An 18,149-nucleotide genomic window follows, 5' to 3' on the forward strand; every position below is an offset into this window, starting at 1 on the left:
TGCCCCTGTGCACTTGCTTAGATTCAAACATAAATGTTGGGCATTTCCAGTCGGAGAAAGAAAAAAAAAAAACCTGACAAAGTATCTGTAGATATGTTTTGCATTCCATTCCCCATTCCACTGAAACAGCATCTCTGGGCAGTGGTCCATTGCAAACCGCCCCCCCCCAACCGCCCCCTCCCGAGGTGCATTACTAGAATTGCACCGTCAGTCAGTTCTTGCAACAAGCGGCACACAGGCTAGGGAATTAGGGTTTTGTTTCAGCAATGGGAGCTACTTCAGAAGGAATTTCAGTAAAGCTTAAATTAGGTAAAATCCTATTCTTTAAAGATGGAACAATTCCTCTTAAAGGGATCACAAATCAAGATCACCAATCTTCTACATCACATGATGCAACTGTACACAAACATGTATCAAATGCTTTTGGGGAATAAAAAAAGGGGTGTGATGGGGAGAGGGAGAGAAAGGTGACTATTTGCTGGAGGACAAACCCCAGGGATGGAAGCCAGTGTTCCCCTGGCTGCAGCACCACCTGAGAGGACTCTGGGAGGGAGGCAGGGGAGCCGGCGGAAGTTCAGGATTAGAGAGTCCTGGAGCCAGCCCCAGAAGCCCGCTGTAAATTTTGCCTCATCTCAATGTATATAAATATTATTAGTGTTCAGGACTATTAAGGGATTTCTTGAAAAGCCCCGGGCAGTGTGTCTCGCCAGCAGACGGATGGCTGCTTCACACGAGTGCCAAAGCTTAAAATTTAGTACAGTTACCAAATTTCCAATTACAGAGCTAAGGGAGAAAGGAAGGGAACTTCTTCCCTGGCTTCCATGAATAAGGAGCACACCTAGCATGATGAAAGGCATTTCTACTTTTTAAAAATAAAAGGAAAATGGAAGGTGCTATAAATTAACAAATACACAGCGGGGAAAGCAAATTGATTTTGCCCATGAGATCTTTCTATTCATTGGAATTTTTACAATGACCAAAAATAACAACAAACGCCTACGTAAACTGTTGGAAAAGCTAACGACAGGTCCCACATCTACACTAAAAGGATTCGTTCAGGGTCACAATCCCATAAAAATGAGGCACTGCATTTAAAAGCTCATTTTCTTCATTTTGGGGGACAGCAAAAAAAAGTCACATACATCAACCTTTAACTCTCTTCCTCCTTCCCTGAGTCCTTATATTTATTAAATTCTTTCTAGGGATTTTAAAAACCTTTCTTTCTGTACTTGCCAATAAGCTCTTTAACAATCTTTCCCTCAGAGAAACTATTTTTAAAAGCATATTTTGGAAGAGAAGATGGAGAACTCATCCTCTTCACACGGAACAAAAAATGGAAAAGGGGCCCCTTAGCCACACAACTTCAAAAAACACAAACATTCTATACCAAATAATTTCTTTTTTATTTTTAAACATCTTTATTGGAGTACAATTGCTTTACATTGTTGTGTTAGTTTCTGCTGTATAACAAAGTGAATCAGCTATACGTGTACATATATCCCCATATCTCCTCCCTTTTGAGTCTCCCTCCCCCCCGACCCTCCCTACCCCACCCCTCTAGGTGGTCACAAAGCACCCAGCTGATCTCCCTGTGCTATGCGCCTGCTTCCCACTAGCTATGTATTTTATACATCCCAAATAATTTCTAAAGGATAGAACCAGTTCATGGATGTTGAAATAAGGTCAAGTTTCTGAATCAAAATACAGACTGGTATAGGGTCCTCTCAGGTATTTCCGGGTACCCTAAGGGACACACCACTGTTCCATATAAAAAGAGGGTGCCTTTCCTAAGAGACAGGCATCACTATGCATTAAGGTGAACTGCTGCTAACTCCAGGAAAGCACACTTTGACTTCCCAAGTACATCAGAGAGACATGTGGTCCAGAGAGATTTTGTGGTTTTCTTGCCCAGCCAGGAGAGAAACTGATTCCATCGGACACTGTGGGGTGTGGGGGAGGAGAGGGGAGGGAAACCCCAGTTGGGCCAACTGAACTCACAGCAGCCCCCCACCCCCCAAGCACAGCCAGAAATCTACCCAAGGCTGTCGGCATTCTCCTCCAGAGAGCACTGAGCCACAGCTAAGGACGAGAAAGGCTCCTTTGACTATTAAATACATCAGCCAGGCCCTAGGCCCAGTTCTGCAGGCTCAGCAGGTGAGACAGCCCAGCCCCTGAGGACGAGCAGTGGGAATATGAGGGGCAAGCAAAGGGCCAGTAAGGAGGGCTTCCCAGGGGAAGGGACCACCAGAACCCGGCTTGAAAGGCCAGTAGGAGCTAGCAGGTGCATGGGGGTGATGGCAGGGCTGATGGGGAGCGAGGGTCAGAGAACCAGACTCGGCATGATTGCAGGACCCAGGCTTTGGGACCTGGGTGGGTGGGGGAGACTGGGAGGAAAGATGGGTAGACGGAGGCAGAGAGCCACAAGATAGGAGTTTGGCAGATTCTTAAGAGAAAAGAGATGCTGTCTGAGGATTTTAAACAGGGAGTCACATGAGTAGATATGCATTTTAGAAGGCTCACTGTGGCTGCTAAGTGGAAAAGAGAATGGAAGGATGACCCGCAGGGCCACGGTCGCCATCTCTGCGAGCACCGACAGCGGCCCAGACTAAGGGGGCAGCAGCACAGATGGGGAAAAGCAGGCAGATTAATGTGGTGAATTACTCTTTTTTTCCCCCAGCAGGGGTAGAGAGAGATTGGTTCTGTTCGGGATGCGTTGTTTTCTGCACATGTCCAGATGGAAATGCCTGGCATGCGGCTGCATGGATGTAACATCATGGGGCGTGGTCAGCAGACAGATGCAGAAGAGTCCGGGAGGGACCCAGGACAGAATCCCCAGGCTACCACCACCCATGGGGGCCCCGCAGCACCTACTAGAGTCCCTGCTCCTTTCATATACCTCCACTCTTTTAAAATAACCCACTCAAGTGGATTTCCATATATTCACCTATGAATTCTGGGTCCCATGTTGCTACCCCTCCCTGCCGCCCTCCTTGACAGACAAAGTTCAGGTTTAAGTAATGATAATAATATATTTATGGAATTCTTCTTATAAGCCACACAAACATCAGAGCAAGGACCTAAAGAGGAGGTTGGGCCCCACTGCTTTCTCTTTGATCACCAAATCAACCAGTGCTGAAAGAGACCCTCGCCTTCAGGGCTGCTTCTGAAGCCTGCAGGCCCTGCTCCTTTTGGAGCTCCACGCTGGTCCTTTCAGCAAAGAACGTGGGTGAACCACCTTGGTCGGATGTTCCAGTTGGACAGAAAGGGTATCGCATCTCCAGGAGCCATGATGGACTGCAGAGAGGTCAGGGAAAACCCACCTCAGGCCAGGGAGCCCATGGCCTTTCATCCTGTGAAATAATCTTCGATCTCTCCTGCCTTTTGACCTCATGCACACACATTCCTCCCGACCCATCACTCCGAGCGGAGACACCCATCAAAGGGGCAGACAGGTGAGGAGCAGCGAGGCTTCTCAGGCTCAGGGAGAAGCTACATTTCACCCCAGTGTATTAGTCTGTAGTTCTCTAAATACGTCAGCTAGGACGGAAAAGCAAGCTTACACGAAAATGCTTAGACCCATGAAATAAATCGAAAATAAACCTGGCACAACTGTGTGTGAGCTCCACTCACACACATATGTATGAATGAGTATATGTATTTATAAAACGTACATATATATAATGAGTAAAGCACAATTTTCTCAAAAAGGAGACAAGAAGAATCTTTCAAGTTTCTTGACATCTTGAGAAACTGCTACTGTAAAACTCCAGAGGACCACTGCCTAGAAATCCCAGGTGGAGTTTCCAACAACTTCAACTGGCTTCTGCCTGGAAAACTATAGCCATTAAGCCGAATTTAGTGGTAACCCTGGTGTCTTAAACATTCAGAAAGGAAAGCTGCACCTGCAACAACATTTCTCTTTTGGAAGCCAAAAGAAACCACCTCCTGTGTAGGAGAAAACATTCTATTAATACTACAGTAGTGGCCAGACTAAGAGACAATGTAATGGTTAGAACCTGAAGATACTTCAGTTTCTCTGTTCGAAGCAGAAAGGGTTAGCGCCAGCAACAGAGTTTGGGGAAGAAACCCAGGGGCACGCAGAAAGGTCCCAGAACAGAGCTCTCGGTGAGCCTGGAGAGGCTGGTTAGTAAAAGGGGGGCCACGGTTCCTGAACCTATTAATGTAGTGAGCCTGAAAGTGCTCATTTTCTCCCAAGACTAGAGTGTACGGACGAGTTCCTCCTTGCGATCTTTGAAGGTGTTTCCAAGACTCAGTTTTGAGTCAGCTTCCTTCCTAAGAGGAAGGGTCCTGACACAGGAATGTGTCAGCAGATGGACTTTCTGCAATACTGAGTACGGAGAGGGGGCAAGAATGACATACTTTCCCTCCGCATCACTCGCCTCCCATCACCTGTCTTCTCCAACCGTCACATTCTTTCGAGGGGCTGTGGGGTGGCAGGGACACTTCAGAACTTGCAGGAGCAGAGACCCTCTTGCAAGAAGCTCCCAGGGCCCTTAGATCTGCCCCAGTTCAAATGCAACCAGGACTTCTGCAGCCATGTTCTGCCTTTCATCGAACCCTGGATCCTCAGAGTTGAAAGGAAGTTAAGAGGTCATCATCCCATGCCTGTCTGAGGTGCTGCTCTTCAAAAACCTAGGTGAGACTTAAAGCAATGCTGAAGGGAGCTCTTTCTCTTAGAGAAAGTGCTACTGCCGCATGGCACCCATCTTGACCAAGTTCCTCCTTACCCCCACCCAGAATGGTGCTCTCCCCAGGCCTCGTTCAGGTGTCTGATACTCAGGGGAGGTGGATGGTTTCTTGCACACGTCAGACTTCCAACTGCTCAGACTCAAAATTCCAAGACGGTGATCCCTGCCTCCTTCTGAAGGTAATACTCAAGCCACAGCTCATGCAACGTATATGAACATCACTGCTCCTTACCTGTCCCCAAATCTACCCTAACACTGCAGAAGCAGTCTCCACAGTGTGGAATACGAGGACACTGAGACCAGTGGCGGTCTTCCATGACCAAGGCAGCACACTCAGGGGCTCTCTGTATGACCTTCGAGATAACTCCCACTGTCACACTGAGCTAGCTCATTCAGACCTTCTAATCACCTAACATTCCTGTCCTCCTTTCACAATAACTGCTGGAGTCTCTCCTTCTTGAATGCAATTTGAGTCTAAATACAGGACTCAATCTTATACCTATTGTTTAACTTAATGTTAACAATTATATGGGGTCAGTATCATTATCCTCATTTGTAGATGCCCACATGGAGGCACAGAGATTTAATAACTGTCCGGGGCTATTAATTGTTCAAGTGAGTAACTGTTAAGCTGTAAACCTGGGCTTCAAACCCAGCTCTATCTGACTGGGTCACAGGCTCTTCCCCTGCTCTGCTTCATGGTGGCATGATGTTTTAGCCAGACTCTGCTGCCCAAAAGCAAAGGGCTAGGGAGTTCTCCTCATGCCACTTTTCTCTGTACATCCTTTTCTTCTCCCTGAGGTGAACCACTTAGTCTGGAGGAAGGACAAAACTCACAAAACATCATGCTCTTGAAAAGGGTAAAGCGTCAAGGTAATATTAAGGAGATCGCATGTACCCACTAAGCTTTCTTTATTTATTGAGTTACAGCAAATAGAACCCTCAAGGACATTCTTCCAGCAAGGCTGGGCCCTGTCGAGTTTATCAGCAACGGTCACCGCTTAGTTGCAATAGTGAAGCAGCAGCTCGTGTTGTGGAAGACACTTAGGGTGCATTCTGTGGGGCAAAGGCAACTATATATAAGTGACTGTGCTATCAGGAGCCAGACCAGCCAGACCCAGGGAGACTCAATGACCCACAGAACCCTTTTCACCCAAACAAGTCTTACTCATGAGATTAGATAAACCAGAGTTCATTCTCTTCACCAATTCCTATGTCTCAGCAAGACTGCAACCTTGGTCATGAAGGAGAAGAAAAAACAGTTCTGTGCCTTCCCCTTGGTTCGGCACATAAACAAATATAATCTAGGCTCACAGAAATAGCCAAGTTCCAAGTAGATCCCTACTGACTTGTATACAAGGTGCACAAGATAAGCTACGACGTTTGGGAAAAACGTTTCATACTGGCTATTAAAGGCATCTGTGAAGATTTCATTAATGAGCAAAAGAAATGATCGCCTACAGAAAGTACTCATTGGGTCACTGAAGTCTCCAGGATCTAATAAGCAGTGCTGGGCAGACTATTGAGAAAACAGAAGAAAAAGAGAAAAGGCAACTAGGAAACCAGGAGGAACGTTATACAGGACACCATTATTAAATTAAAATGTCAATAGCTAATTAGTAACTAGAGTAAAGAAAGAGCAGCCATCAATGCAAAGACTCAATGCAGGATTACAATTAACACCAAAAACTAAGTGAAAAGCAGAGGGCAGTCCAGGAACCTTCCTTTGGCTAAGCTGCTGGTTTTGGTTACTGTGGGTGTTGTGAGTTTTTTCTTCCTTCACAATTTTTATAGCAGCTTTACTGAGATATAACTCATATACAATTTCACCCATTTAAAGTGTACAAATTGAAGGCTTTTAACATATTCACCAAGTTGTGCAAACATCATCCCAAAGAGAAACTGTTTACCCATTAGCCACTTCCCTCACGCCCCTTCCCCTCTCAGCCCCAGGCAATCAGTAATCTACTTTCTGTCTCTACAGATTTGCCTCTTCTGGACACTTCATACAAATGGAATCATACACAACGTGCCCCTTTATACCTGGCTTCTTTCACTTGGCATAACGTTTTCAAGGTTCATCCATGTTGTGGCGTGTGTCAGTACTTCATTCCCCTGTATTTTCTTCCATAAATTTAGACTTTCATGTTCCACAAGTGGCCACATTAGCCCTGAAGTCCTTCTATTCACGTGTAGTGACAAAATCACAGGCACATCAGTCAGAAGTTGATGCAAAGGCCCATTTGGACTCCCAAATCTATTCACGGTCTGGATTTATTTTAAAGGAAGAAAGCCTCGAACCTGTCAAACTGACTAAATTGTGTCATCCTCTGGTACTAGGAAAAAAGAGGAAAAGCCACCTAGTCTGTGGAGGAAGGTTCCCCAAGTCGGTGACCCTCCTACCTGCTATGCCTGATGGAGTGTGAAATATTCTAATGATCTTAATCTCTATAGAAGGGCCTGGCAAATGAAGTTGATGCTGCATCACAGAAGGGCCTCCGTAGATGGGGGTGAGGGAAAAGGAAAGGAATAAAGTCAGATATTAAGAGAGGAGGGAGGACTTGACTTCCCACTCCTTTTATGTTTATAAAACAGAATATTCTTTTTAGAAAATCAAACCATCCTAATGTACTTTAAAATCAACGAGTTTCTTTCTTCTAATCTCATATTCAAAGCCTATATAAAATTTTTAGAAATACAGACTTCTAATGGGAGGAAAATCAAAGAAAGAGGGTGGGGGGCACTCTAGGTGTCCAGGCAGGACCTACCCCTGCTCTGGGAGCTGTGCTTGCTTCTCCACGTAGGAGCACACAGAGTGTCTCTCACACACAACTCACATCCCCTCCTTCACCTTTTTTTGAGTCTTTCTCAAAAAAGAAGAAGAGAGACATCACCGCACAATGGGTGATTCTCCTGAAACTCTTCCCCAGTTCTGTGACCACTGGGCATGAACACATAAGGACAGCAATCACTTACTACTGGCTGTCAAAGATGCTTAAATGGACAGGGTGGAAAAAATATTCCTTTCACACACTTAAAGATTACTCCAAGTTATTTTAAATTTGGAACTGTTTGTATATTCCTTATAAGTTTATAAAACTCACACTGTCCCTTCATGACTAACTGAAGAGGAATTGAGAGAGTATTCTATATTTATAACTTGTCTGCTTGTTCATGCTCACAGCCCTATTTCCACTCTCTGTTACTGTACACAGAGTTATGAGAGGTATTGTGGGCTCCTAAACTTTGCTGATTTCCAAACAAGGCAGGCCTGTGTCCCGTAGGGACAAATTGGGGGCTGTTTCGTCCAAGTGGAGACCAAGCTCAGAGGGAGAGGCCTCCAGCTTTGTGGTTTTGGCTGCATCTCTTAAAACCGGTGTTAGGGCCCATTTCTGGGCAATTACACGCCTTGCTGGTGTTGACCAGTATCATTGCTACTGATAGTCTGCCTACCACACATGGCCGTGAGGAGCTCCATGCTATATGGCTGTGGCTACACACTTCCCTTCGGCCTATCTATTTTGGTAGATACTGTTAGTCCAAAAGGTGCAATGCTTCAACAGCACATGCAAAAGCCCCTTTCCACATACATAAATATTTATGTCAACATAATTTAAATGAATCAAATGAAGGCAGCCACTCTCAGGGAAACTACTATTTAGAAACCAGCAATGTTATGGATAAAATTTTGTCGAAAACAACAGAACCATTTACCAGGAGACAGTGATAAAAGAATGAGCTCTCTACAGTGGCGGATTTTTACAGTATGTGCGGAATCTAGATTTGTACATGCACATCTGTACACGTAGATGAACTGTGGTGCAGCCTCTTCATAAGTGTTGAACAAACTCCTCCCAAGCCACACCGGGCCAATGACCTCACAATTTTGCAAAGCCCCTTCAGGAACCTCTTTTGAAAAAAAAAAAAGCTTCTGGAGACCATAGTACTTTCTTTGCTACAGCCTCTATGGGGGTACACCTTCATAAAAAGAGGAGAAAATGGCCCCTGATCGCATTTTTTTCTTTCTTTCTTAATGTCAGAAGGGGAAATAGGTATCTCATCTCAGTTCTGTGGCTGCTAGTAAAGTTGGGTTCCTTGGGTCACCTGGATTCCCGCCCCCCCGCTGCCATTTCCCTGCCATTGCAGTACCTCTTGAATGAACTGTCTCTTAATGTCTTTGGTCCATTTTCTTCTTGGGAGCTTAAGTTTTGACCATATATTTAAATTTGTTTGAGCCCTTAAAGATGTCTATGCTTTTTAAACATAGCATTGTGCCTTGCAAAAATTTTTTAGGTGACTAGAGAGGAAAAATGCCTGCCCAGCACTCCCCCACCTCCTTCTGTAATTAAATCTACCCAAGGAGCATGAATAGCAACCACTACAGATCACAACCTTCCAGTGATTTATTACCCTCCAGCCTCTCTGGTCGTCTTTCCTTTGATCTTGTTACTTCCTGATGGCATACTTTTGGACTTGTAAACATATATTTCAGAGTATATGCTATGCTAGAATGCCACATTATTCTTTTCCGTTATCTAATCTGATTGCTGGCCCCATTTCCTGAAGTTAAATTATTTTTACTACTGTGGAGAAACCACAAAAGATCCACTAGACTTTCAAAGTATAGTAGACTCTGTCATAGGGAGAGAAGGGGGAACAGGGTATCCCAGATAATCGTACATTCTGGTTTACAGAATTACCACACGAACCTTATGAGAATCAGTTTTTGGATAACTGGACCACAGAACACCTACACCCCCAAATTCACGGAACTTACATTTAATCTATTTCAGCATTCCAGAGTGCCTCGGAAAAGCACACAAATGTAAAATGTTGGAATGTCCTTGCAAAGATTACTATTAAATAGAACAAAACAAAACTTGCTGTTCTCACAGAATTCTGTTGGTTTGTATTTGTATTTTGTTTAGTTTTTATTTTGTGGGTGGTGGAGGCAGTGGTGGGGCAGCACATTTGATAAATATGTTATGAACCTTGCCAGAGTACATGCAAAGTGCTAAAATTCCATCTTGACAATCAATCATGTTGGAAACTATCATTTCCTCCATTTCAACCAAGAAAAACCTGGATTCAATACTTCAGAAAGGGTGACTGAAGGAGTCCAAAGTTTAAGACTCCTCCCCAGTTTTTAAACCCTAAGAGTTGAATTTTTTGGTTTTTGGTCTTTTTTGTAAATAACAGGTAAAACTGAGTTCACCTTAAGTGCCAACACAGGTATCTCCTGCGTAAGATGCTAGTTGAAAGAGTATTTCAGTATTTCAGCCCACTAGAGTTGGGCTCACAGGTAGGTAACTTCTGCCTGTTCCAATTAACGAAAAAACATCTGAGAGTGAATTTCTATTTGCTCTCTGAACCATTAAATATCTAGTATCAAAGACAACCCTCAGAATGAGAGAAAATATTTGCAAATGAAGCAACTGACAAAGGATTAATCTCCAAAATATACAAGCAGCTCATGCAGCTCAATATCAAAAAAACAAACAACCCAATCCAAAAATGGGCAGAAGACCTAAATAGATATTTCTCCAAAGAAGACACACAGATTGCCAACAAACACATGAAAGGATGCTCAACATCACTAATCATTAGAGAAATACAAATCAAAACTACAATTAGGTATCAGCTCACAGCAGCCAGAATGGTCATCATCAAAACATCTATAAACAATAAATGCGGGAGAGGGTGTGGAGAAAAGGGAACCCTTTTGCACTGCTGGTGAGAATGTAAATTGATACAGCCACTATGGAGAACAGTATGGAGGTTCCTTAAAAAACTAAAAATAGAACTACCATTTGTTTTTTTCCAGAGCATTAACCAGATTATAAAGTGAATTGTATTGCTGTAGGCCCAGCCAACATCACTCAGGGCTCTAAGAAAGCTGAAACGTGAAGCAAAATATGACAGAGCTTACTGTGAGCTCTGAAACACTGTGTGGAAATTTCAGGGCTTTCCCTTCAGACACTGCCACTCATTCGCCCTGAAGTCATGGCAAGCGACCTGACCACCAAGGGCCAGGCTGAAGGAGATGATGTACAGCAAGCCCGGCTTGTGCTGGGAGGTGGGTGGCTCTGTCTCCCCTTCCTGCTTGAGCAACATTTCCCCCATCCCTCATCTTCATCTTTTAATTGCCTCCTGAACATTATCTGTTGTATCCTATAGCCTGATTTTCAGGGTTCAAAGGAATCTGCTTTGAAAGATAAAAGAACTTAACACTCAGGGCTAACTTTATTTTAAAAAAACAAGCAGGGCAGCTCTACAATGCAAAACATAAATGAGGCCCAAAACTTGGAAACTACGTCTGAGGATCATTCTTTCATTCTGCCCTTGGCTTGAAGACTGAAGCAATTTGCACAAAACGTCCATAAACATAAAGGGGTCCAACTGCACTCAAGCTCCAATGAGTGTGCCTGTGACGCACATGCTTGGCACACCACCGGAGTGTGCAAGGTTTGCCTGTCGGAGGGGTCAGCAGGCAGCAACTTTCAGAACACAGGACTCTGCTTCCCCAAGTAAACTTCTTAACCCTTTCCCTAAATACTGTAAAACCCCAAACTGGCCAAGTCACTTTAAAAAAAAAAGGATCTCAAGCATAAATCTCTTCTTCCAAAATCTTACCCAAAATCCTCGACTTGAAAAAACTGAAAACAGACCTGAAAATGTTAAAGAGTTATCTGTTATTTCCGTCAGAGGAATAAGCTCTGTAGCAACTTCTTCGAACTTCATGTCAAAACAACCGTTGGCTCCCGAGTTCCCGGTGCATCCTCATCCCCAAACAGAGGGCCTGGCACGCCAGGGTGCGGAAGCCGCGCGGCCCTGGCTGCAAACTGGCGCACGACATCCCTCAGGACGTTTGTGTTTTACTCACAGAGAGAACAAGTGCTGGCAAGTGACAAAAAAAGAACATGTTTTGCAAACAATCGGAGTGACCTGAAACCCAGGGTAAAGACTGAAGTCAGCGTTTGTTCATCGAGGCCTGAGCCAGGCTCTGTGCACTGCTTATTAAGTGGATGGCTTGGAGGAAGGCAAAGACCTCTCAGTTTCCCATTCACCCAGGAGGACCCCTCACTTAAGGCTCACACCCCACTCCCAGTCTGTGCCTCAGGAATTTGTTTTGCTTCCCAACTGAACTGGGAGCATCTTTGAAAAGAGACGAACGCCCAAAGGAAGAAGTCATCATCGTTTGCTGGACCTGAAAGCAGCCCAAGAATTTGGAGCACAGATCAATGTCTCCGGCTTCATTTGGCTTCAGCCCAAATAACTGATGCCAGTACCTGGGTCCCAGAACTCCAAACCCAGGGCTCCAGTCTCCCTGTGTTGTGATATTCCCCCCCACCCCACAACCGAACACACACACTCCGCAGAAAAGAGAAGCATCTCTCAACCTTAAAAGCACAGGACCCCTTGCCATAATCTACCCACAAATCCCCTTCGATACTACCAGAAATGTTGAAGTGGATTTGTTCCTCATTTTCCAGTTCTGAAACTGCCTATTCAGGTACTTTCCTCCTAATTGCACATGTCTCCCACTGCACAAACATACCTCTCCCAGTCTAAGTAAAGCCTATTAAATGTGTTTTCACCCCACCCTGCACTCCCCCCACCCCCACCTAAACAAAAACATCTAAACTTTCCCCCAAATCCACTTTCTCTTGCTCCACAGATGGTAAGACCTTATCTTCCTGAATTCCCAACCTCAGCCCACGCCAGAGCCCTGCAGGAGCACAGAAGACAAATTCTGAACCTGTTGCTTCCACCCTCCTGCCAGCTCTACATCACATGCTCATAATTCCTCTCTCCCCACCCCCCATCCTTTGAAATTTCTAAACCCCTGGTAAAGGAAGTGCCTCAGGCTCTCAATAAGCTCAGTCATGCTCGAAATATCCGTTTCACCCACGAGGTACTGTAGACAGCAATTCCAACCGGAGCACACATTCAGGGGGGAAAGACGATCTTTCTTCAAGACTCAGTATTTGGAATTCCTAAAAAGGCCATTCCAAAAATTTTCATTAACATACCTGTGAACTTGCAACAGTCCAGGGGTTGAAAGGACGCCTTCTGCAATAGCCCATATCCACCTACGCCCGCGGTAATGACAGTGGATTAAGAAATCCCCTTCATGTCACTGTGACCACAGAGGGCACACATGCAACTCTCCTCCCCTGGAACTTACAAAACTTAACAGGAAATCTTCCACCACCTACATAGAAAACCCACTGCCAGAAAAGTGAAGTGTAAACACTTCATATTAAATTAGCCAGGTGTTTTTAAAAAATAACATTATCCCAGTCCAATACTTTCAAATCCTGGCTGGCTTTCAAGTCTCACAGCGCATATGGGAGCAGAGGTGCAGCGGCCACGTGGCTCTGCCCCTTTGTAAGGGGCATGTTTTGCTTTTTGATTAATACAAACAATCTGCAAATTAGCATACATCTAAAGCAGCCAGGAGAAAGCAGCCAGTGATCCTATTTCCTTTATCTGGGGCTTCTTTCCTATATCTTTATACTGGACAATGATAGACATCAAGAATATAAATCTGCCTAAGATAAATCTTTAACTTGGTCCTAAACTTACTGGAGATATTTTGATACTTGAAAGAAGTATCAATGAAAATGAAGAAACAGAAAGAACAGGAAAAAGTGAGAAAACTTCAATGTGTCTCAGTTTATAGATTAACACATGTCACTACATGTTTGTGAGAGATTCTGTGTATAAAGTCCACCAGCCCTTGAACATTGTCATTTACCCCAATCCCTCCCAGTGGGCAGTTTCCAGGTCTGGGCGCATATCCCCTGATGTGGCCCCAGGACACCCTTGGTTTGCCCTCAGGGTGGAGCAACACGATGGCATGTGGTAGCATTTCTCTGTACATAAATCGTGTCAAAAATACATTACAAAGCAAACAAAACTACCAGCCAAGAAGCTATGCTGACAAAATTTAAAGCAAAAATTTAGCAACAGCCTATGCCCATTCATTGCCAGGTTGGCCACATTTTTAAGGGCCGAAGGCATGTCTGTCTGTCTACCTCCTTTTTCAACAAACTGGTTTTAGGGAGAGCCAGTGTTTAAAACTGTGAGATGCAGATTGTGAGATGTTCACCCTGTTTTGGAGACATGGCACGGAAAGCAAGTGGTGTTCAGGTTAGAGAAGAACGTGGACGATGGGGTTAGAAGTCAGTTTATATCCCAGCTTTGTCATTTATTGGCTGCTGCATGACAAAGGGAGTTTCCTCAGTATACACCTAAGACAAATAATACCACCTTGTGCGATGGGTGCAAGATTAAATGTGGTAAACCACACAACTGTATTATTTTTCTTAGTACGTCATAGGTCCTCTGTAAATATTAGCCACGACTATTTGATCCCTAGACTAGATTTTAAGGTCCTAGGGTTCTAGCTCTGGCTCTGCCAACCATCTGCCCGCTCAGCTCATGTGTGCATGGGGTACGGGAGATAAATGGTCTCACGCTGTGACTGACCCACTGGTCTCTATCTAATCTCCTGGAGGTGACTTATGGACCGTGATACACCGTGATACACCGGCAAGGGCAGAGAGAGAGACCAAGAGCCATGTCTCTGATCAGTTTCAGATATTAGGGATAACACAAGATTTTGTTTCGGAGGGAGAGTTATGTGGCTAAGAAAGAAAAAGAAAAGAAAACCAAGAGACAGGATTCTAAAATACTTCAAATTTCATCTCTGCTCAAACAAATTAAAATATTATAAATTTCAGATTATTTTATTAGCATTCCAATTTAGTGCTGTTCTTAAATCCGTTTGCTCCAAAATAATCTCCATCTAGCACAAGGTAGATAGTGACTTACCCAAGACAACATTGTTTGAGGGTTCACTGTAGCTTCAGTTACTATTTTAAAGGGTCCTCAAGATGCAGGTCGGCGAGGGGTGGGTAGGGTGAGGAGGTTTGCTGAGAGCCATGGGCAGATAAAAATTTCTTAAATCTGCCAAGAAGGCTTTCACAAGCATGGAAGTTAAACCTTCAAGTTTTATCAAGCAGGGGCTTCCCTGGTGGCACAGTGGTTGAGAATCCACCTGCCAATGCAGGGGACACAGGTTCGAGCCCTGGTCTGGGAAGATCCCACATGCCACGGAGCAACTAAGCCCGTGCGCCACAACTACTGAGCCTGTGCTCTAGAGCCCGTGCGCCACAACTACTGAGCCCACGTGCCGCAACTACGGAAGCCCACGCGCCTATAGTCCATGTTCCACAACGAGAGAAGCCACTGCAATGAGAAGCCCACGCACTGCAACGGAGGGTAGTCCCGCTCTCCGCAACTAGAGAAAGCCCGCGCGCTGCAACAAACACCCAACACAGCCAAAAATAAATAAATTTATAAAAAAAGGGGCTTCCCTGGTGGCGCAGTGGTTGGGAGTCCGCCTGCCGATGCAGGGGACACGGGTTTGTGCCCCAGTCCTGGAGGATCCCACATACCGCAGAGCGGCTGGGCTCGTGAGCTATGGCTGCTGAGCCTGCTCGTCCAGAGCCTGTGCTCCGCAACGGGAGAGGCCACAACAGTGAGAGGCCCGCATACCGCAAAAAAAAAAAAAACAAACCAAAAAACTTTTACCAAGCAGTAAGCTCTGTTTAGACAAGAAAAAGAAATTTTCTATGTTCCAAAAGACTTCATTTGACTCTTCAAAAAGAAAAAAACTCCCAACACAAACTGCTCCTAAAATAACTTAATTTGACTTTACTCCAGGTTAGATGAAGACTCTCGGGGAGTAGCAAAGAGATATATCAATACAAGCTCCTTCCTCTGTGGGAAGGAAAAAACTCCGATCAAGCACTAAAGAAAGAGGCGAGGAAGCATCTCCCTTGTTAACTGCTGGGCTAAGGTGGAGGAGGGAGAGGAAGAGAGAAATAATTTGAGATAGGGCACCACCAAGCATCATCAATGCTCAAATAAACGGGCAGTGCTAAATAATACTATTCAAAGGGGCTCTGCAACTAGTTTCTGCTGTCAGGTATTGAGGTTCCTCAAATTTATGGGTTCTACAGGAACCACTTGGAGGCTTGCTTGAAAGCTGAGTAAAAATATCTGCCGCTGCGATTTTCCAGGTCAAAGGAATCTCTTCCAGGATCTTCAGGCTAGACCTCTGAGTTGCAACTGAGAACATGTGCAGGCTGTTTGAAAAAAAAAATCACTGGCTTTGTGCACAGGCATCCCAGGCTGGCTCATCCATGTAGAGGTGGGAAGGACAGCCAGCTGGCCAGAGCACCAGTCAGACTGTCCAGTTCTCACGCCACCTGCACCTCCCTATCTAGAACCCACTGTTCCTACTTCACACAAATAATCCAGGGTGCCAGTGCCACGGGGATAGTCCTGCATCCTGACCCCATCACTCCAGGCCACTGTGCTGGAAAGGGGGAAGCCAGGAGTACGACAACTACCTGCTCCTCTCAGATCTCCCTGTTCTGGCCTGTATCAAGGAAGATGCACTCATTCATGCATTCAGTATGGATTTCTGTGATTTCCTGGTGCAGGTGCTGCCTGGAGTTCTGGGATGCAGCTGGGAGTTTGGGCTCCAGGTTACTGAAACGCTGCACAGGGCTCATTTTAGTTTTGTGCCAAGGTAGGGGTGATTTTACTAAATCATGACAGAGATACACCAAAACACACAGACACACTAAACTGAAACCTTTCACCCTCCTGGACCCTGCTCTAAACACGCTGCCTCCTTTCTCTTTATTGGAAAAGGCAGACCCTTTGGTGACTCTGGGCCTTCATACAGGCTGTTCCTTCTCCCTGCTTCTGCTTCTTCCTACTCTCAACCTGCCTCCCCAGCCTGCAGTGCTGGGCCTGGCTGTCTTCACCCCAAAAAGCATCTCGTGGGTGGGTACCATTCCTGCTGCCCCATCATGTTATGTCACGGCACCCTATTCATCTCCTTCAAAGCACTGACCACGTTTATAATCAAAGACTCTTTTTTTGGTTAGGGGCTACAGGGAAGCAGAAATGGGGACTTATTGTTTAATGGATACAGAGCTTTCGTTGTGCAAGATGAAACGAGCTCTGCAGATAGGCGCTGGCCACGGGTGCACGACAATGTGAATGTACTTCATGCTGCTGAGCTGTACACTTAAAAATGGTTAAGGCGGTCAGTTCTGTTATGTGTATTTCACCACAGTTCAAAAAGCGGGCCTCAGTTTTTGTTTAATGCCACTCTCTCTTTCTTCCACCAGTATACACTGCACCAGGGTGGGATCCTTTTTTTTTTAATTTAATTTTTATTTTGTATTGGAATATAGTTGATTTGAAGTGTTGTGTTAGTTTCAGGGGTACAGCAAAGTGATCCAGTTATACATATACATATATCCGTTCTTTTTCAGATTCTTTTCCCATATAGTTTATTACAGAATACTGAGTAGAGTTCCCTGTGCTATACAGTAGGTCCTTGTTGATTATCTATTTTATATATAGTAGTGTGTATATGTTAATCTCAAACTCCTAATTTATCCCTCCCAGCCACCCCCACCCCCAGGGTGGGAATTCCGTGTTTGCATCACTGTGTTCCCAGGGCCATGCCTAGAACCTGGCTCACAGCAGATGCTCAGGGTACACTAGTTGGATGACTCATGACATACTCACACAATTCCTACTCAACTATAAGCTCCCTGAGGGCAGGGATGCCATTCCTTAACTTTATTTGCCTCACAGCTCTTTCCAGAGGGCCTCACACACAGGTAGAGTCAGGTGCTAATTTAAACCTGGACTGTTACTTATGCAAACTTTCCAAAAGCAAAGCCCTTGGATTTTATACACAATATGTGTACTGGGTGGGATATATGTGTATACATACACAGATTTTATTGTATTTCCTCTCTTGCCTTGGTTGCCAAGAATCCCAGAGGAACCAGATTCCAGGAAGACGAACTGTCCTTCTGGTGTGTTATGGGTAGCTTGCTGACTCAGCCATTCAGGTCTCCCCAGGTTTTTTTTTTTTCTTTAATTGAAATCTGCCTCAAATTCTAATTCTCTTGGGCATTAGACAAAATATAAATTGAAAGCAAATAAGTAACAGAAGAGAGTTTCCTGCAGGGTAAGTACTTTTCTAGGTTTTGATAGTGAATTGTTATTAAATAAATAACAATAATGACAAAAGTAATATGAAAAACTACTCTCCTTGCACCCACCTAAAAAGGGAAAAAAATGACAAAAATCAGAGAAGCCACTTTTTGGTAATGAGGAATAAAATGAACCATAGTCCCCTGGTTTATTTCTTGGCTGGTTTTCCCCTGAGAATAACCAAAGAAATCATCTGCCATAACATCAAGCCTTCTTTCAGGTCACACTTGCTTCTGGGCAGACTAAAAAAATTTTAATGAAAACAATTCTCTCTCTCTCTCTCTCTCAAAGGCTTGATGCAAGTAAAAGCTGAATGTACCAGGTGGGGAGGGAAGAAAT

The 18,149-nt window shown here is 44.6% G+C and overlaps 1 protein-coding gene across 5 annotated transcripts in view; it reads right to left on the minus strand.

The window, feature by feature from the left end:
• The window catches only part of IGF1R (insulin like growth factor 1 receptor), a 303,286-nt gene that overhangs the window by 70,133 nt on the left and 215,004 nt on the right, over positions 1 to 18,149 (minus strand). The window contains exon 1 of one of the 5 annotated variants that reach the window (XM_024732053.1): positions 11,378 to 11,603. The exons of the other annotated variants lie outside the window; for them this stretch is intronic. Coding sequence (XP_024587821.1) covers positions 11,378 to 11,450 — 73 coding nt within the window. The 5' untranslated portion in view covers positions 11,451 to 11,603. Of the gene's footprint in view, positions 1 to 11,377; positions 11,604 to 18,149 lie in introns of those variants that run through there. 5 annotated transcript variants of the gene reach the window in all.

Source organism: Neophocaena asiaeorientalis, unplaced genomic scaffold (genome assembly GCF_003031525.2).
Source record: "Neophocaena asiaeorientalis asiaeorientalis breed wild unplaced genomic scaffold, Neophocaena_asiaeorientalis_V1.1 scaffold362, whole genome shotgun sequence".
Classification (NCBI taxonomy): Eukaryota; Metazoa; Chordata; class Mammalia; order Artiodactyla; family Phocoenidae; genus Neophocaena; species Neophocaena asiaeorientalis.